General features: G+C 38.0%; 1 protein-coding gene across 1 annotated transcript in view; it reads left to right on the top strand.

Moving 5' to 3' along the window:
• VAPA (VAMP associated protein A) overlaps positions 1-17,941 on the top strand; it is a 33,067-nt gene that overhangs the window by 11,647 nt on the left and 3,479 nt on the right. Inside the window, exons 2-5 of the mRNA XM_080582817.1 lie at positions 6,187-6,339; positions 11,523-11,626; positions 13,317-13,397; positions 16,986-17,162. Coding sequence (XP_080438943.1) covers positions 6,187-6,339; positions 11,523-11,626; positions 13,317-13,397; positions 16,986-17,162 — 515 coding nt within the window. The remainder of the gene's footprint in view (positions 1-6,186; positions 6,340-11,522; positions 11,627-13,316; positions 13,398-16,985; positions 17,163-17,941) is intronic.

The raw sequence follows: 17,941 nt of genomic DNA, 5'->3' as shown, positions 1-17,941 counted from the left end.
ACCTTTGGTGGAAGAAGATCAGGTCAGGCAATACTTGGGCAAACTAATGGGATGCACCCAGGGGTGCTAGGGAGCTGGCAGATGTCACTGTGAGGCCACTCTTTGTAATCATTAATCAACCTGCTGACGGGGAGAAGTGCCAGGAGACTGGAGGAAAGCAAGTTTCACTGCCATCTTCAGGAAGGGCAAGAAGGAGTTCCCAGGGAACTACAGGCTGGTCAGCTACGCCTGGATTCCTGGGAAGGTGATGGAACAGCTCACCCTGGAAAGCATTTCCAGGCGTGTGAAGGGCAAGAAAGTAAGTCGTCAGGAGTAGTCAGCGTGGGTTCACCAGGGGGAGGTCATGCTTGACCAACTTGGTAAGCTCCTGTGATGAAGTGGCTGGTCTGGTAGAGGAGGGGAGAGCAGTGGATATTGTCTGCCTGGACTTCATTAAGGCTTTTGACACTGCCTCCCTTAAGATCCTCACAGAGAAGCTGTGTATGGGGCTGGATGAGCTGACAGTGAGGTGGGTAAAAAAAAAAGTGACTGGGTCCAGAACGTAGTGGTCAGTCGCACAAAGTTTAGTTGGAGATGTGTAACTGTGGGCTGGCAGGAACTTCGTGAAGTTCAGAAAGGGGAAGTGCAACGTTACACAGCTTCGCAGGAGTGGAGCCGGGGGTCCTGGTGGACACCAAGTTGAATGGGAGCCTGCAGTGTGCCCGTGCCACGGGGAAGGCTAGGGGTGTCCTGGGCTGCTTTGGGCAAAGCATTGCCAGCAGGTGGAGGGAGGTGATCCTTCCTGTCTCCTCAGATGGGTGAGGCCATGCCTGGGTGCTGGGTCCAGCTCTGGGCCCCCCCAGTACAAGATAGACATGGACACACTGGAGAGAGTCCAGTGAAGAGCCGTGAAGATGATGAAGGGACTGGGGCACCTCTCCTGTGAGGAAAGTCTGAGAGCTGGGACCATTTAGCCTGGAGAAAGGAAGGCTCGGGGGGGTCTTATCACAAGCTGTCTGGGCAAGATGCGGGGCGTCTGGCTCTCTGGCTCTGCTTGAGCAGGGGGCCTGGACCAGGTCACCTCCGGTGACCTTCCAGCCTCAGCCATTCTGTGGTTCTCTGATTCCTCATGATGGACGTGAAAAGCAATTAAATCTTGTCCCAATTAAGAAACAAGAATATTATATTGTAAGAATGTTGATTACATTCCATTAACTTTTTTTTTTCTTCTAATTCTAGCAGAATGAGTTGATGGAGATCTTACTCTGTTTCTGTCACGTCTGTTATAAGTCAGTTAACCTTTTCTTCACCAGATTTGTCGTGCTGGCTTTATAACATTACTTCTAGTTTTTATCCTGATGACTTTAACTTCTTTTTCAGGCATTAGTACTCAAATTGTCAAGTGCAGTAAATGATTTTTCTTTGCCTGCCCAACTTGACTTTATTGTGTGCTGGACAAAAACTATCCTGCCTCAGTACATTTGGGTGAAGGTACCTTGAAGTCTTTTGTATAGATGGAGTGCTTCCAGAATTTGGAAAGCGAGGAAGAAACAGCATCCCACTTTGAGGTTGTCATCCAAATAATTTTTGAAGTTAACGCTGCAACTCACACTTTTTTAGAATTTTGTAATCTTTTTGCTTGTGTGCTTCCTTACATATACTTGTATTTTTTTTTTTTGATATGGTTGAATACATTACTTTAATGTGCCAGTTTACAGCTTAAATAAACTTCAGTTCTCTGCATGAAATGGAGTGCCGTTGGCAGTCAGCTTAGGTATTTAGCTTTTTATAACAGTTACAGTTCGGTGTCTTAAAGAGAAGAACATACTTATATTTAAGCTGTTTCATGTAAACTGCTGTTCAGGTTTTTTTTAAATAAACGTGCTTATTTTTGTACAAGCTGCTGTAATTTTATACAATGACAAATTGTTACCTAACTTTAGGCAGAGGTGATGCCCTGTAACAGGGTCTCTGTATACGTTAATGCTAGCTGTTCTAATTTTGAATGGTTCATCTAATAACCAAACCTGTCCCCTTCCAAAAATTCTTTCAGTTCATTTGTGCTGTACTATTAATGAGTAGATACTGGCTGTAATCTCAGATCTTCCCAGTGGGTACTGTGGACTGAGGAGGCTCCTCTCAGCTCTGCCTTCCCACTCTAGAAAGGCATATTCATGTCACCATTTTTCCTTGGTGTTCGACCTTCCCAGGCAGGAGTAGGGTGACTTGATGCTCAGAACACGGAGACGTGAATTTGAAGAGTAAATGTGACAACATTGATCCCAAAAGATCTTTGTACAGACCCTACCTGTCCAGTAACATCGTCATTTGGCTTTACTGCAGTGTAAGGGGCTGGGTTGTGGCAAACCAGGAAACTTGGGACGGCATTTCAGCAGTGGGAGCTGGCTCTGCAGAATCTGTGTCATTTCCTCCTGCTTGCTAGTTGCTGTAGCCCAAGGTACGTGGTTGCCAGAGGCAACCCCGGCATTAATCTCGTGGTGGCTGCACAGGAGGATTGCTGGAGGAGAAATGCAGCGCATCGTGGTTTTGGAGATCTCGAGTTTCTCCGAGTGTGATTAGGCAGGTGGCTGTCATTCCTTTCTAGGGCTGCTGTAAGTCAAAAAGACAGGAAAAATCTTGGCGTGGATCGTCACTGCGCTTTTCAAAACAGTCAGAATTATCTGGCACTTTCACGATTTTTCTTCTAGAAAGATGCTGTAGTTGGTGTCTTGACTCCATGTTGCTAAACAGATTTCTAAACTCCCAGTCCCCTTCAAAAGAGCTCTGCCTCCCAGGAGTTGTTAGGTTGAAATCACAGGTTTAAAAAGCAATGATCTCTTGTCAATGTACATCACAGTTACATCGGTATATATACATCACAGGTAATTCGGTGTACCTTGAGGATTTTATTAGTTAAATTACCACAGCTTCTGGAAACCCTAGTTGCAGATCCAAAAGTCCATGGCCTTAAGTTGTACAAATCTAAGATAAAAGATAGGCAGTTTCCAATGGGAATTGGGCAAAAGACAGTAGGTGACTACTCCTGAGGTATTTTTGTGTGCTGGGGGCAGTTACATGAGCTTGTTGGAGGTTTAAGTGCTTAAATAAAACCAACCCAGCTTTAGACTGGGTGTCATGAGTGGCTAGTGAGATCCTTTTTTGAGTGTGTAATACTGTCGTGATGTATCTGTGTCTTTTGAGATGAAGCTGGCATGCTCTTGCCCATCTCAGTGGGTGTCTAAAATGTCCGTACCCACCTTAGCCTTTGTGTTCTTTTCCATGGCTCCTTCAGATGTAGTCTGTGCGGTATGGCCCAGAGTGTTTCCCACTCCTGGTTCTTCTCCCCCTACTCCTCTAGTTTATCTCAAGGAAATTTTATGATTTAAGATTTTGTGCTCAGGCTGTTAGTGCCAGCTAGTCTTTTATTTCCCCACTCTTTCAAGGGTAGGGGTATGTATGTTTGTGTGAATGGAAACTCCAGAATCCCCTTCTGCTGCTTCACGTTTTTCTTTAAGGACATGTTATTCTAATTTAGAACATGCTCCTCCTCACAATGCTAACAGTTTTTTTTTTTTCTCTGATTTACTGTCCTTGTGTCAGAAAAGTCTCCGCCTGCCTCCCCATGCTCAAAATCAGTGCTGTCACTGAACTACCAAAATAGCTGGGCACTGCAGGACCAGTGACATTTTTGTCTTATTTTCCTTTTGTTTTCCCTTTGCACACCAGTTTGCTGGGAGCTATTTATTAATTCTGATGGTTGTGAGTCTCGAGAGGTTTTGTACAGCTTCTTACCTTTCAAGCTTTTGGAAAGCAGGTGAAAGGTAAGGCTGCCCAAAGGGTGCTCAAGGCTTTGAGAAAAGATTTCAGTCCGCTCTGGAAGAAATGTCTGGTGCTGAAAAATGTTCCTGAGATCAAAGCTGTTTTTTGGGAAGTACTGGGGAAATGCAGAGGTCACTACGTTTATGTACCTGGAGAACAAAAGCAGACTTTTTTTCATCTGCGGTGTTAGAACTGCCAGGAAGTATTAGAATAATTCTAACAATGCTTTGACTCCGATCTTGCCATTATTATGCAGGCTCTGAGAAGGGGGCCTTTCATGTCTTGGAACATCTTTTATTTTTTGTAAGTTTAAAAAAGTTTATCTCGAGTTCCTAAATTCACTGTTTCTGTGTCTCGAGATAAGCGATTTGAGTAGTATAACTCCTTCGCTTGGTGACTGTGCCTTTCAAAATGAGCCTCTGAGCTGAGCCTTTTTTTCTTAGAGCCGAATTTTCTTCTAACAGCGGTTGAGAAGATTGCACAGCAGAGCACCTCAGGTTGTCTAGAGTTGCAATTATAGACAAACAAAAACAAAAGGGGAAAAAAAGACTGAAAGCCAAATTCAAGGTTTCCTATGCTGCTGGGCACTGCAAAGGCACTGCCTAGGTGGCTATAAGTAAAACACAGAATTAAGTTCTTAAAGATGCTTGTGTGGTTCAAAAAATAAATGTTCAGTCTTTTCTGAGCATATCAGCAGTCTCAGATTTAAAGGGTTATTCAGATACCTGATTTTAGTTCGGCTTGTGGTGTGGGGTATGGGAGTTATTTTTAGGTTGAACTCTAAGTAAATGCAACTGGATCCTGCAAGAGCCGACAAAGGACAAGTGGCAGGAAACTTTGAAGTAGTTTTGTAAATCTTCCTCATGGGACCCATGCCAAGTTTCAGTGGATTAAGAGGATGATTACCTTCCTCTACCTTATAAAGCCAGATTAGAAATGACATTTTCAGACGAGTAGTACCAGTTCCTATTTTCTCACCAAAAAAGTCCTGTTGAATTTAAACTGGCTCACACGTGTTTTCACCTCCATCTGACTGTTCTTGTTCTCAGTAATCCCAGTTCGTCCTCTATTGATTTGTATTTCATTGTTTCAAGTCAAGGCTGTGTTCAGCACTCTCTCAACATCAAGGATTTGGGCTGAAAGAGGGTTACAGAAATCAAGACATTGGTCAGATAGTGAGCCCTCTAGTGTAATAACATGCTTGCTAGTGATAGTGCTGTTTGCTTCCGAGGAAGAGAACTGACTTTCTGACTTCCTTTAGCTTATGCAAGTGGTGGGCTTGTTGTACCTTACTGCTCAGGTCGTGTGTATTTTTAACCCTGTATAATCTAAAGTTTGTTCTCTTTCTTTTTTAAATGGAAAAGCAGTTGTCATGATTTCAATAATGGTGAAAAGCATTTTGTAGTAATTTGATTTATGTCTAGAGAAAAATAGGCTTCTTTAAAATTCATGTACACATGAAGTATTATTGAATAAACTTCATGTTCATATGCAGTTCCATTTTCCAAGTGCATTCTTTTTGTGCCTGTGCATTCTTGCTTTCAAATGACATAAAGGAGATTAACACGCTGTGAACCTTTCTTGCTGTTACATATGACATCACTTGGAGGTGATCTCTTCTGGAAGAAGAGCTTTTACAGCTTGACATTGAAATTATGCCTCTGTTGTCCAGTCCAGCCTTAGAGTCAATTCCTATCTTGATGGTTTAACGTAGGCACAGTTTAGAGAATATACTGCATTAGATAGGTGAATATGGCAAGTGAAGTTTCTTTTTGGTGGATCAGTTGGAATATATGCATAAACAGAGTATCATCTTCCCTGCCTGTTTTCAATTTAAAAGATGAGGTTAATGTTTGTCAAGGCTGTAGGACCTCAAAGCCCACCATAAGTTGAAATCTCAAGAGCAGTTAGTATATTTCATTATCACAGTGTTTCCTTTCTTTAATAAACACTGGTAAGAGTTCCAAAGTACATATTGCTTCTATTCCTAGAGAAAAATCCAGCAAAACTTACTTTCACATATGATCATTACCCACTGGTTACGTGCGGTGTTACAAAAGCTTTAGTAAAATTAGCGTAATGACGTCTGTGTTTAAGATGTAAAAACGTCTATATCTATATATGTATATATGAACTTGCACCAGCAGATTGAATGTCATACTACTTAAGACTTACTTGTTCATTGCGTTAATGTATATTGTTATAGCTAAGATGATAGAATATGCTTTGCACGTAATGGTATATGTGCTTAACAGATGTATGATTTAAACTGCTTGTTGCCATTACATTATATTTTAAGAGTAATTTGTACTGTATAAACAGCCTTGTCTTCCACAGATATGAGGGTATTTACAGTGAAAACAACTTTTTTCTTTTTTTTTTTTTCAGGTCCCTTTACAGACGTAGTAACTACAAATCTTAAGCTACGAAATCCATCAGATAGGAAAGTATGCTTCAAAGTGAAGACCACAGCGCCTCGTCGATACTGTGTGAGGCCAAACAGTGGAATTATTGACCCAGGATCATCTGTAATTGTTTCAGGTAAAAGCAGATACGCATGGTTGTAGGTTATATATTTTAAGGCATGAAAAACCTCTATACAGAAATATTTACCTGTCGTTTGTCATATTTACCTGCAGCTATTGCTGTGTTAAGGAGGAATGAAAGTTGGAAATGGGCAGTGACATTAACAGTACCTTCAGACCACTGTATTCATGTTTGTATCTTGAAGTGGGACATAGCTTTGCTGCTCTGATGCGTTTAAAGTTCAACATTTGACAGTTCATTGTGTTTAAAAAAATAAATCAATTCACAACCATGGAATAGTTGTTTGGAATAGTACTGGTCCCTATTGTCTGAACTCTGTTGTTTCATAATTTGTCATAATAGAAGAGTTATGAGTGTGTTAAGTAGTACGTGCTGAGTGGTAATCCTTCAATTGCTTTTAAGGATATTTTCTGTTACTTTAGATGGAGCTGTTTGTAGCCCTTAGGTTTGAAAAATCTATCATGTTTCACTCTAGAGACACTTCTTAATCTGTTTTTGGAATGTGGATTAAAAAGGATCCTTAATGCTCAGCAGTGTGAGCCTTGAAGCCACACAGTATTTCTACCCCCATGAAACTCCGTCCAGGTTTGGCTTACATACTTCATTCTGACAATCAACAGAATTTTGGTAGCTGGATATATAATAGTCTAATCCTATACTGGACAGTACTGTGTCAAAAAGAGCAGGTGTTAGGAATGATGGGAGTAGACATTCTCAGGAAAACGGGAGAAGAATAGGTATTGGTCTTCTGACATGGCAAATGATTTTGGTAGGTTGTTCTCACAATCATTTTGAGTTAAGAATCTTCTGAATAAGGGAATTCTCAAACCTATGACTGTAAGAGGAGAGAAACTCTTACTTCTCTGTGGAACCATCATATTTCCCAACATGGATGTGGTCTCATAGGTTGTAGAGATCAAAGGTAATGCAGTCATAAGCTCCTAGATCTCCTAAGTCTAAAAAGCTGATTCTTGTAGTACCCTTGAAAAGCTATAGCAAAGCAAAAGGGAACAAAGAGCAATCCTCAGAGCTTTTCATATTCATACCCTCACACCCTTTGGGAAGTTTAAAAGAATTTGGGGAACTAGCTTTAGGTGATATGTTCAAAAGCTGCAAGAAATAACTCGGGAAAACTTCAAATTTGATGGATTAAAAACTTAGAGTAACTTTCCTTTTAGGAGAGACACCAGTTTTCTAATCTGATATGACCTGTAGAATGTGACCTTTTAAAACTACAGTATTGCTTGCCAGGGACATTCAGCAACTTCAACATCTTGTGGTTGAAAGACCGTTTTATTGAGATAATTGTTTAGAGATTCCTGTAGTCAGAAACTTACTTTATTTTCCTCTTCAACATTGACTCGCAGACATTTGTCTTAACTATGTATCAGAGTATCAAAGCTGCGTGATTTTCCACTTTGCATCCACAGTGGCTCTTCGTTACTGCTTTTTCTGTGTTAATGGAATCTCTTGCAGTTTTTCAGCTGCAGTGACTCCAAGATGTAGATGTGTTGTTACAGATGCTTTTCAGAATTAAATTTTCTTCCCCAAATTGTTGTTGTTGGGCATATAATTTCTTTTAAGTTACTTGGTAAGCCAAGTACGCAGTTACTTTTTCTGTTGACCCACTTTGTTATCTCATGTATCTCTCTACTGAATGTTTTCAGTGCTGACTCATTGTTCATATCATTAAAAATAGATTTCTCTCACATTGTTGTGCAGAGGGAAATCAATGTAGGATACCATGGCTGAAACTCTGTTCAGAACTAAATGTTGACAGTATTAACTGCCTTTAGTCCATATAATGCATCAGATAATTCAGGGTCAGGGGAGTTTTAAAACTCATTATTAGAGATGTGATTTAACGGATGTTTTAAGGAAGTCCATGGGCATTTTGTGTATCATCCAATTGTGAATCAGAATGTAACATTTTTCAACCATGTTTATATATTTTTTCCAAAAATACTGATTTGGTAGGACCTCTTTCTTTACTGTTCATTTGGATGGCTTTCCCTTCACCTTGATGACCTAAATTAATTACTTATTTTCGTATCACCTACACTAATTGCTTGCTGGTGATTTTTCTTTCCAGAATATGGAATGTTATTTTTCTTTCTTTGCAAGTGTTACTGTTACTTGTTACTGTTCTTCATTCTGGGTTTCAGGACCTTCTAAGATTTATGTTGTGGAGATAAAGCCCTCCTGTGTAGAAAACTTAGGCTTACTAACAAGAGTCTTGCTTGCATAACTGTTTGCAATACTCCTAGAATTGATAATCTGGACAGCTTGTGGATTCCGAGAATATGCTGAAAACAGCGGCTTCATATATTCATGGAGTTTTCCATGTTTACTTAAAGCTTGAGTAACATAGCTTGAGTATCTCTTTAAATTCATTGATCTTTTTCTCTGCTGCTTTTCAATTCAACCAAATTTTCAGCTGTTACCTAGTAGTCAAAGAACATCAAGCTTTAACTAGTTACCCAAGGATTCTGCCAGCATAGGAGGAAGTTCTCAGATGATGGAAAGCTGGTTTTGCTGTCTTTCAAGCTATTCCATCTGTTCCCTTGGCGTAGGGACACTAAAATACTTCATTCTTTCTGTGGTCTGTTGATAGAACAATTCTTAGAGATAAATTGCTGTAGAATCCATGTTTGGAAGAAGCCTTTAGTTAGATCATTTATATTCTGGACCTAAGTGAGGCCAACGATTAAAGAAACCTGACTCCAAAGCCTTTGCAAGTAGGATCGTTTGAAAGCATGTCAAATATTGCAGTTCCTATATGTGCTTTATTTTTGAAATGTATCTGATTCAGATTGCTAGATAGAATGCTAGATTATTTAATTATCATTTGATTATACTGTATGCAGCATTAAAGGAGGAAAAACATCAGATAACTATTCTGCAGCAAACATCTGCAACATGTGACTAGTATATAAGGCCTAAAATTAGGTTGCAGTATAATTAAATTTAGTAGTAACTTTTTCGTAAGTACCGGTGAATTTGGAGAGGCCAAGTTAATCATTTTGATACTGTACTTACTATTTTATAAACTAATGCAGTTCAGTTCTATTGTGAAGAACTTGCACTGTGTGAAAGCAAGGATGTTGAACTATACATCCAATGAAGATTCAGAATTGAGGAAAATAAATCTGAATTGTTGGACATTGTAAAAGTATTGAAGTCTACAGACTGAACTTTTTTAGAATTATATGGGAATCACATTCAAAGTGTACAGTGTGTTTTCCTAGTTAAGTAAATATTTCTACTTTAGTTTCTTCATTGCTGTAAAACAGGTGACTATGCAGATTCCTGTTGATAGGACTCCATAAATGTAATTCATGTTTTTAATCATTACCTGAAATTACTTAGGTTTCTCTTTTAATTTTATATAAAGATGCATTAAAGTGGAATCCACTTTCTGTGGGAGACAAGTCAAATAATTTCTCTCTACAGTTTACTCTGAGTCCTCGTTCTCTGGTAGTGTTGCAAGTGTGTACGCGTGTATATAACTTTTGTTATCCGGGACTCCCATCAGGAGTGAGTCAACTAATTGTCTTCAGGATGAAATGTGAGCAAGGAGGCTAAAGTGCCGGTTTGTTTCATGGTCTATTCCACGGATGTAGAATGGAGGTAGACTCTGCTGGTTATGTATCCTTCTGTCTATTTCAGTTAGTCCTCCAGCACTGCTGTTATCAAACCTTGCGTATTCAGATGTTTCTGCAAATCCTTGTACTATGCCCTCGGATGTGCCAGTATATCCTATCGTGCTTTACTCTCCTGGTCTGTATTATAGATATTCTCTTTTCAGTCACTTTAAACTAAAGAAACCACACACAAAATAGTGATACCAGAGTGACCTGACAACCACTCTGGGCTATTTTTTAAACAACAGCAACAACAAAAAAAACCCCTCAACCTCCTGATGGCTTTATACAGTTTGGATGGATGAAGGTACTGTGCTTCTGTAATTGAAGTGTTCTTTTAAAAATATTGTCGTCCTGTAGTAATAACGGAGATAATGAATACTGTTACCGATGAAATTTATTTTTCCAATTTATGTACACTTCAAAATAATAACTTTGAAAACATGAGTTATGATTCTTGACCAGCTGAATGATCAAATTTGGAAAGCTAAGAGTACAGTAAAAAGACTTGTCATTCAGAAACTGTCTCGTCACAAAAATACCCTGTACTGCTTACATATTCTAGTTCTGGTACTTGTAGCACGAACTATGTTGTGTCAAAAACATCTGTTTTCATTCAGGAAGATTTTTAAAATCTGCATTAGGGTATGTTGAAGGCTGACAATGCAGAGATAAAACGCATCAGATAAAATACAAAGAGGGTATTACGTATTTAATTTTGATGTGTCACTTAAAAATGTCTTTACAGAAAACATGATTTTGAATTCCATTCCTCTTTCTCCACTCATAAAATGTAGTGGAGGACCAAAACTTTCTATTGAATTCAAATCCATACCTGGATTTTGGAGTACTTTTGGGAAAACATTAGCTGTTAGGCTGGACTTAAGTTTAAGAATGTCAAAACCTGAATAAAATGTGTTACGTAGTTATTCCATAAGTAATCACTATAAATCTTACAAGAGCTGAATCTGAAAGTGTTCTAACGATGCATTATTACTAATGATGCATTATTAAAGCCCCAGGCAGCTTTACCTCCTATAATAATTGTGGTTTGAGTGAAGTATTTTAGTAGTTTTGCTCCCAGCTTAGATTAATATGCCTTCAGAAGTCAGTTGAGCTTGCCCTACTGGTGGTCTGTCTAATGTAAGTTTTTTTTTCCCCTGAGTAAATGTCATAATGTATACCATTGTTCTTTTATGTTTGTATTCACTTAATCACAAAATGTATCTATTCCAAAGAAAAGTCAAGATATGTTTGTTCTCACTTGTGTATTAAATGTCTTCTAGCTATAGTAATTACAGAAATAATCTTCTAAGCTATGCTAGACTCTGAAAAACTTAAGGTTTTTAACAGTTGTAAGATGTTTCCTTTCACTACTTGCTACAGTGTACATCTGCACTATTTTCAACACCACCTTCACGTTTTAACTTTCAGTGTCTGTTCGCTGAGAAGTGAACCGAAAGCATATGGCATGTTTATTACAGTGATTAGCTGGAGGATCACAGATTATTTTTTTTTAATTCTTTTGAACAGTAATGCTGCAACCTTTTGACTATGACCCAAACGAGAAGAGTAAACACAAGTTTATGGTACAAACGATCTATGCACCACCAAATATTTCAGATATGGAGGCAGTGGTAAGTAAAATTGGGGTAGAATAACTGTTATAGTTTTTACTTGGTTATTTATTTAAAAATTCAGCCTTAAGTGAATCACGTTTTTAAAATTATTTTTTTGAGAAGTTCTGGATTTTCTCTGAACAAACGTCTTCTGTAAGTGGTTCAGGGTTTTTAATATTAAATACAAGCTCGGTTCTTGGAACTTGTCTAGTGGACTGATTGAATAGAAGTAGTACTGTATCAAAGCTAAAGTCAGTTCTGTGTTAAAGCATGGTCATGTTGTATGCGATAAGCATTTCATTGGAATTGAATAAACAGGTTGTATGTGGGGGAATCAAGAGTATATGGAAGCAGCAAGGCTGAAGCTGAATGAAATAGACCCATTTGGTCTAAAAAGTCTTTATACAAAAAGTTGAATGGTATTCTAAGGAGTTGAAACATTTGCAAGACTACACTGTGTCTCTCTAGGAGATAGACACCAAGTGGCTAAACACAGCACAAATGATAGATTTGTTTTATTTTTTAATAGAACACATTGTAGATTCAATTCTCGGGTTGGACTGGTCTGACGAAAGATCCGGGAAGAAGAGATTTAGATTTGTGCATGTTAGTTCAGAAGTAAGGACACCTTTCTCTGACATTATAAGCAATTGGAAGAGAAGTCTTAAGTCAGAACACGCCCTTCAGGGTATACATGGATTCCCATAATCATTTTTATTAGGGTCCAGGGGAATGATGCGCAGGCTTCTGTCTCTGGAAACTGTTCTAAGGACCCCCGAGTTCACATGGTTAATCACATGGTTCAGTGTTCACTCAAGGCAGAGGAAGGGAAACAAAATACAGATAAAAGGTTTCATAAATCACTGAAATTCACTAGACCTCTGAAGGCTTAGGCTCTCTCCCCTTATATGTGAAGGCAAAGATTATTATGGCATCTCTTTCCACTGGAAAGAGTGGAAAAAATGTTGTTAAGCTTTTGAGATGTGTAGCTACAAAGATAACATCTTTCTTCCTTGTTGGTCTGGTTTACTTTTTCTTGATATGCTCTGATAGCTCTTGGTTATGTGTGGTAAGTGAAGCATAACTATTTGGGGAGGATATAAAAATCCACTTTAGAAATACCTTTAAAATAACTGCTTTCTTGGTTGTTAAAGTATAGAATACTGAGAAACAAATCTTGCAGAAAATCAGTAATTGTAGTTACAAGTTACTGCACAATTATAGCCACTGGAGGAAAAAAAAAAAAAGGAATTTACTCTGGAGCTAAGTATAGAATCAATAAAAGGTGTCTTTCATTCTTTTGTTTAAAATTGGTGCTTCTGAAATAGGACATAAGGAGACCATTTACCAAGCAGTGGTAGGGCCTTGTTCTTAGGCCAACTCAGATGGTACTTTTGTTCCTGATTGTGTTAAGGAAACCACTCTGCTGTCCCACCTGTTGTGCCCTACAAATCTGTGGATCCATCCTGGCATTCAGTTCACTTGATTCCATTTCCAGACTTAAGTTTAACCATTTCTACCTTTTGTTACTTATGTAGTAATCTAAAGTGGACAGAACTGTTGTTCAAAACCAACTCTGAAAATTGCAGCTAGGGCAGGAACGGCATTCAGCTTTGTAGGAGCTATAGGGAAGTTCTAAGAGCAAGGTTATGAACTATTCATATCTTTGCATGACTGGCTCATTAAATAACTATATTAATTGTTTTAGTGGAAAGAAGCAAAGCCCGATGAGCTAATGGACTCCAAATTGAGATGTGTGTTTGAAATGCCCAACGAAAATGATAAACTGGTAAGTAAGAAAAGAGGAAGAAACAGTTATACGTTGACTGTTAGGATCTTACAGAAATTTGTTTTGAACTTTTTTAAAGCTGTTTGATTTGATTAAGTGGATTGTTAGAGTTTATACTAGATTAAATGGATGTGAGAGGTGTTTGGTATCTAACTTTTCAGGCACGTGTTTTCACTGGGCCCTGATATTCACATGAAAACATTGTTTGATGGCTACCCCTCATAGTCATTCATATGTGCTATGCTGTGGATTCATGCAGGGTTGACAATGAGCTCTTACAATCTAGAATAACTTCACAATATCAGGGCTATGTAATTTTTTATCTGATTATGAAGTACTAGAATTTAGGCAACTATTTCAGCAGCCAGCTGAGCTCCCCACTTTTAGCACGTGGCAAAGGTACGTGCTTAGAATTTGTACCTCTGGGTTTGCCTTCCCTGTTTTTCTGCCTTTTATGGAAACTAGTTTTAGGAACAGGTTGTCTAGAAAGCTGAAGTTAGCTGAGGTAAGTCTGAATTCTGGTGTCTGAGAAACCATGTCCTAATCAGTTAACTGAGATGAATCTTCAAGTAGAAGGCAGATTTAAACACTTGACAAAATTATTTTTAATACGGGGTTTTTATTTACTGCTTCTAATACTAGTTTGGCAATCATGGAGAGAAGCAGAATTCCAAATTACACTGTTGTCAATATGCATAATGATGTATGGAGTGAATTATGTTTAATTTCAGGATGAATACTGATATTCAGTATGCATGGTTTCTGTGTTGCAGTGCAAACAAGTTAGTGTTGTCCTTTACCTTATAATTGCCATGGTAGCTTCAATTCAAATAGTTTGAACTATTACCAAAAATTATTGTCCTTTTGTTATTCATATTACTGATTTGCTTTAGCATTATAATGCTGTCAGATAAAAGCAGAGTCTTCAGTACCACATACAGGGAAAAGCAAATTGGATCATTTGCTTTTTAAAGTATTAAGTGCTTTTCAGTTTTAAAAATTCTCTTTCTAATTCAGCTGAATGAGAAAAGGAAGTACTGATTAGAAATTAATACATGCGCTGGGAATCCTAAATGCATCTTTTAAGGTAGTGGTACAGACAGGTAATCAGACAAAAAAATTAAAAAATCCCATTAGCTCTTTCATGCTTCTGACTTCAAACAAAATCAATTCCATTTGTGTAGGAGATGACAATTTCATTGTATATGGACTGAAGATGTCTGTTTTATGTTGCCTGGTATTTGCAATAATAGTTAACTGTCTGTTATCGTGAAGCTTTGTGGAATATGACTGAAATTCTTATGCATTAACACATTTTACTCTTGTTCTTTGATTTATTGAATCTGAATACTGTACATTCTTCTTTACCTTTTTATTTTTTTGGTGCTGCTTTTAGCATTGCGAATCAGAGTGCTAATGTGGGATGCTAATGCTATAAACAACCTTATTCGCTTTGTGGCTTTGGCTTTTTTTAACATTTTATAGTTTGTACATTAGTCTGTAAGGTATGTTGGGGAGAAGTAGCATGAGTCCATGCATCTAAAATCTTATAATTTACATGCATAAAGGGTCTTCATGCAGTCTGCTGGCTGGCTAATAGTTGTCTTTGCAACCGTTCTTTTAATACAGTTTTTTGAGTGTAATGTGAGGGTAATATGGTCAGTATAATGGTCTTTTTTATTTTTTTGGTAAAGATTAACTTGAGATGCAGGCTTTTATTCAGCTATGAGGTGCTTGTGTATGTGAAATGCTAAAACTGTGAATTTTAAGCATTAATTATCAAGGTACTTAGCTAGCTACGTTCTGTGTTTCTTACCCTGTTGCTAAATTACATTCTAGATACAAGAAAATCATACTTGCTTCTAGTTTTACAGTAAAATGTGAGAGAAATGTAATGCTTTTTTACAGAACTAACTCTTTTTATCCTTTCTTTAATGTAATACCTTCATAGTATTGACTGTACATAATCTTTGTATTTTTCTGAGTAGCAGCATGGGGTTGCAAAACCTAATGCTTTAGGAGTTTATTTAGTCACTCACTTAAGCCTCGCAATGAGAAATGTGCCAAGACCTGAGGGTAAGGCTCACATACCACCTCAGGATGCAACTACTTCAGTCAGCAACCTCTTTCTTCAGATGCCTACCAGTCATAGCCAGAAGATAGACATGAAGGAACCAGTCAGCGGGGTCAGGCAGCAAAGGAGGTTTGCTCCAGGGAGATAAGGCTTAGGTCTTTATTGAAGTTTCTGTACTACTGAAGGAGTTCAGCTTAGCTAGTGAGCCAGTGAAAAAAGCGATACGTCTTTCTCTGTTTACTCATGATACAAGTATGCTGGTCTTTCTAAATCTAGTTAGGAGTACCTGTGTAGAATAGCAGGATTTGGCATTTTGCATTGCAGAAGGTGTAAAATGCAAGTAGATGCTGTAGCCCAAATAATTGCTGTTTGCATAGGAACTAAAGAAAATCTTGGAAATCGGATTTTTAAGTTTTTTTGTTAGTACATAGATATGTTACTTTTTAATAGGTTTTCTGTTATATTCAGATTGGGCTGCTTCACATGCACTGTGGTGGTGGTCTAAGTGACATAGCCGTGTAGCCAATCAAGTAAAAATAGAGAAGCTTGAATGTACTGCCATAGGAATGGTGTTTTTTTATGAATGGTAACCTGAGCCATACAGTTGAATCCATTCTATTATTATTGTCTACTGAAGATCATTGTATATATTGAACAGAGCTGCAGGAACTGTATTTTTAATTTTATTTATGGCTTTCTGGCAGCTCTTTGTGTGGCTCCTTAGTTGTGTTCAAAATTAGTAATGCATATTGCAGAGATGCTGTGAAACTTAGATCCCAAAACTTGTTTTTCTCTAGTAAGAGGTTCTCAAAGTGTAAAATATTTTAGCCATACATTATGTTAGTCATAATACACCCTGTTATCTTTCTACTTTGTTCTGCTTCTTACTATTGCAGGACTATTATTTGCTTCCTTTTAGAATAAAATAGTCCAGTTGGAAGGGACCTTCAAACGTAATGTAGTTTGACTACTTCAGGGCTAACCAAAAGTTAAAGCCTATTATTGAGGGCATTGTCCAAATGCCTCTTGAACACTGGCAGGCATGGGGCATCAACCACCTTGATAGGAAGCCTGTTCCAGTGTTTGACCACATTAACAGTAAAGAAATTTTTCTTAACGTGTAGTCTGAACCTCAGCGCAGCTTTGTGCTGTTACTGTGTGTCCTTTTCTGCTTATTTTTTTCTGTCAAGTTCAAATGCTACGTGGTGTATTTTATGCCATCTTTTGGATTCCTACTGGGTTGGTGTTAAGCATTTGTTTTTGTCCCGGTGGCATTTAGTGCCAGATGTAAAAAGGTCAGCCGTCTCTTGCTTTTTAATACTTGTGCTAACTGGAACTGAACCAATAAAAAGTCTTTTATTCAGATAGTTTAAAGTATAAACTTAATAGAACTATATATATATATATATACATATATATATATATATAAAAATAGCTGGATTGTTTCAATTTTAAGCTGTGGGTAATTTTTCTCTAGATAAGTAAAATTCTCAAGTCATTCTTAATATTTGTAGAATGATATAGATGCAAGCAAACCCGCTCCAGTGCAGAATGCATCTAAGCAGGATGGACCGATGCCAAAACCACATAGTGTTTCACTTAATGATACTGAAACAAGGAAGCTAGTGGAAGAGTGCAAAAGACTTCAGGCAGAGGTTATGAAGCTGTCGGAAGAAAATCGGCACCTGAGAGTAAGTTCTGTTTCCATGTTTGCATTGAAGTGGCTTCACTCTTCTTGAGTGAAAAGTCTGGCTTGTGATTAGGCTTAGAAATGCGTATTTCAGAAAGTAGGTGCAATTGTTGGAATGTCAAGATTGATTTGCAATGTAATTTTACTGTCTCGTTCACAGTGTATTTTATATTCCTCAGTCACTGGGTCTTTGGGATAGTCATGGATGAAATACTGAAGCTACACCGTTTTCTTAAAAGAAACGCAGTAAATATAGGCCCATTTAAGGTGGTTTTAGTTACTTGGTGTATCTCTAATTCAGATTTAATAATCAACTTTTAATAAAAGCATATTATTATTCATTCTTAAGAATGAGTAAATGAGATCCAAAGTGGTAACACTGTTGCACATTGTTAGTGAACAAGGACAATTGGTTGGCCAGCGGAGGTAAGCAAACAATACTTTCCAGTACCTTTATGTAAAGGTGCCCTTTCAGTAATCTGTAACTAATGGATAAGTGATTCTACGTGACTATTCTGTCTATTTGCTTTTGGGTATCTAAAAAATTAATTGGCCGCGGTAGCCTTTTAAAGAACTCATAAATAATGATGTTTCTACACCTGTAATTCTGCTGACATTGGAACATTTGGAAAAATAGAACACAGAGAAGATGGTTCTCCTTAACAATAAGGAATCACTGCTGTTTATTTCTGACATAGTAAGTAAGAGCTGGATTCTTCATTGTGCCTAGCAAGAATTTCAGAATCTTAAGCAAAGCAGTGGATTGCCTATCCTTATTTT

The sequence above is a fragment of the Anser brachyrhynchus genome, assembly GCF_964034855.1.
Source record: "Anser brachyrhynchus genome assembly, chromosome: 2".
Classification (NCBI taxonomy): domain Eukaryota; kingdom Metazoa; phylum Chordata; class Aves; order Anseriformes; family Anatidae; genus Anser; species Anser brachyrhynchus.
The sequence above is the reverse complement of the archived record's forward strand: the minus strand, read 5'-3'. Positions and strand labels throughout refer to the sequence as shown.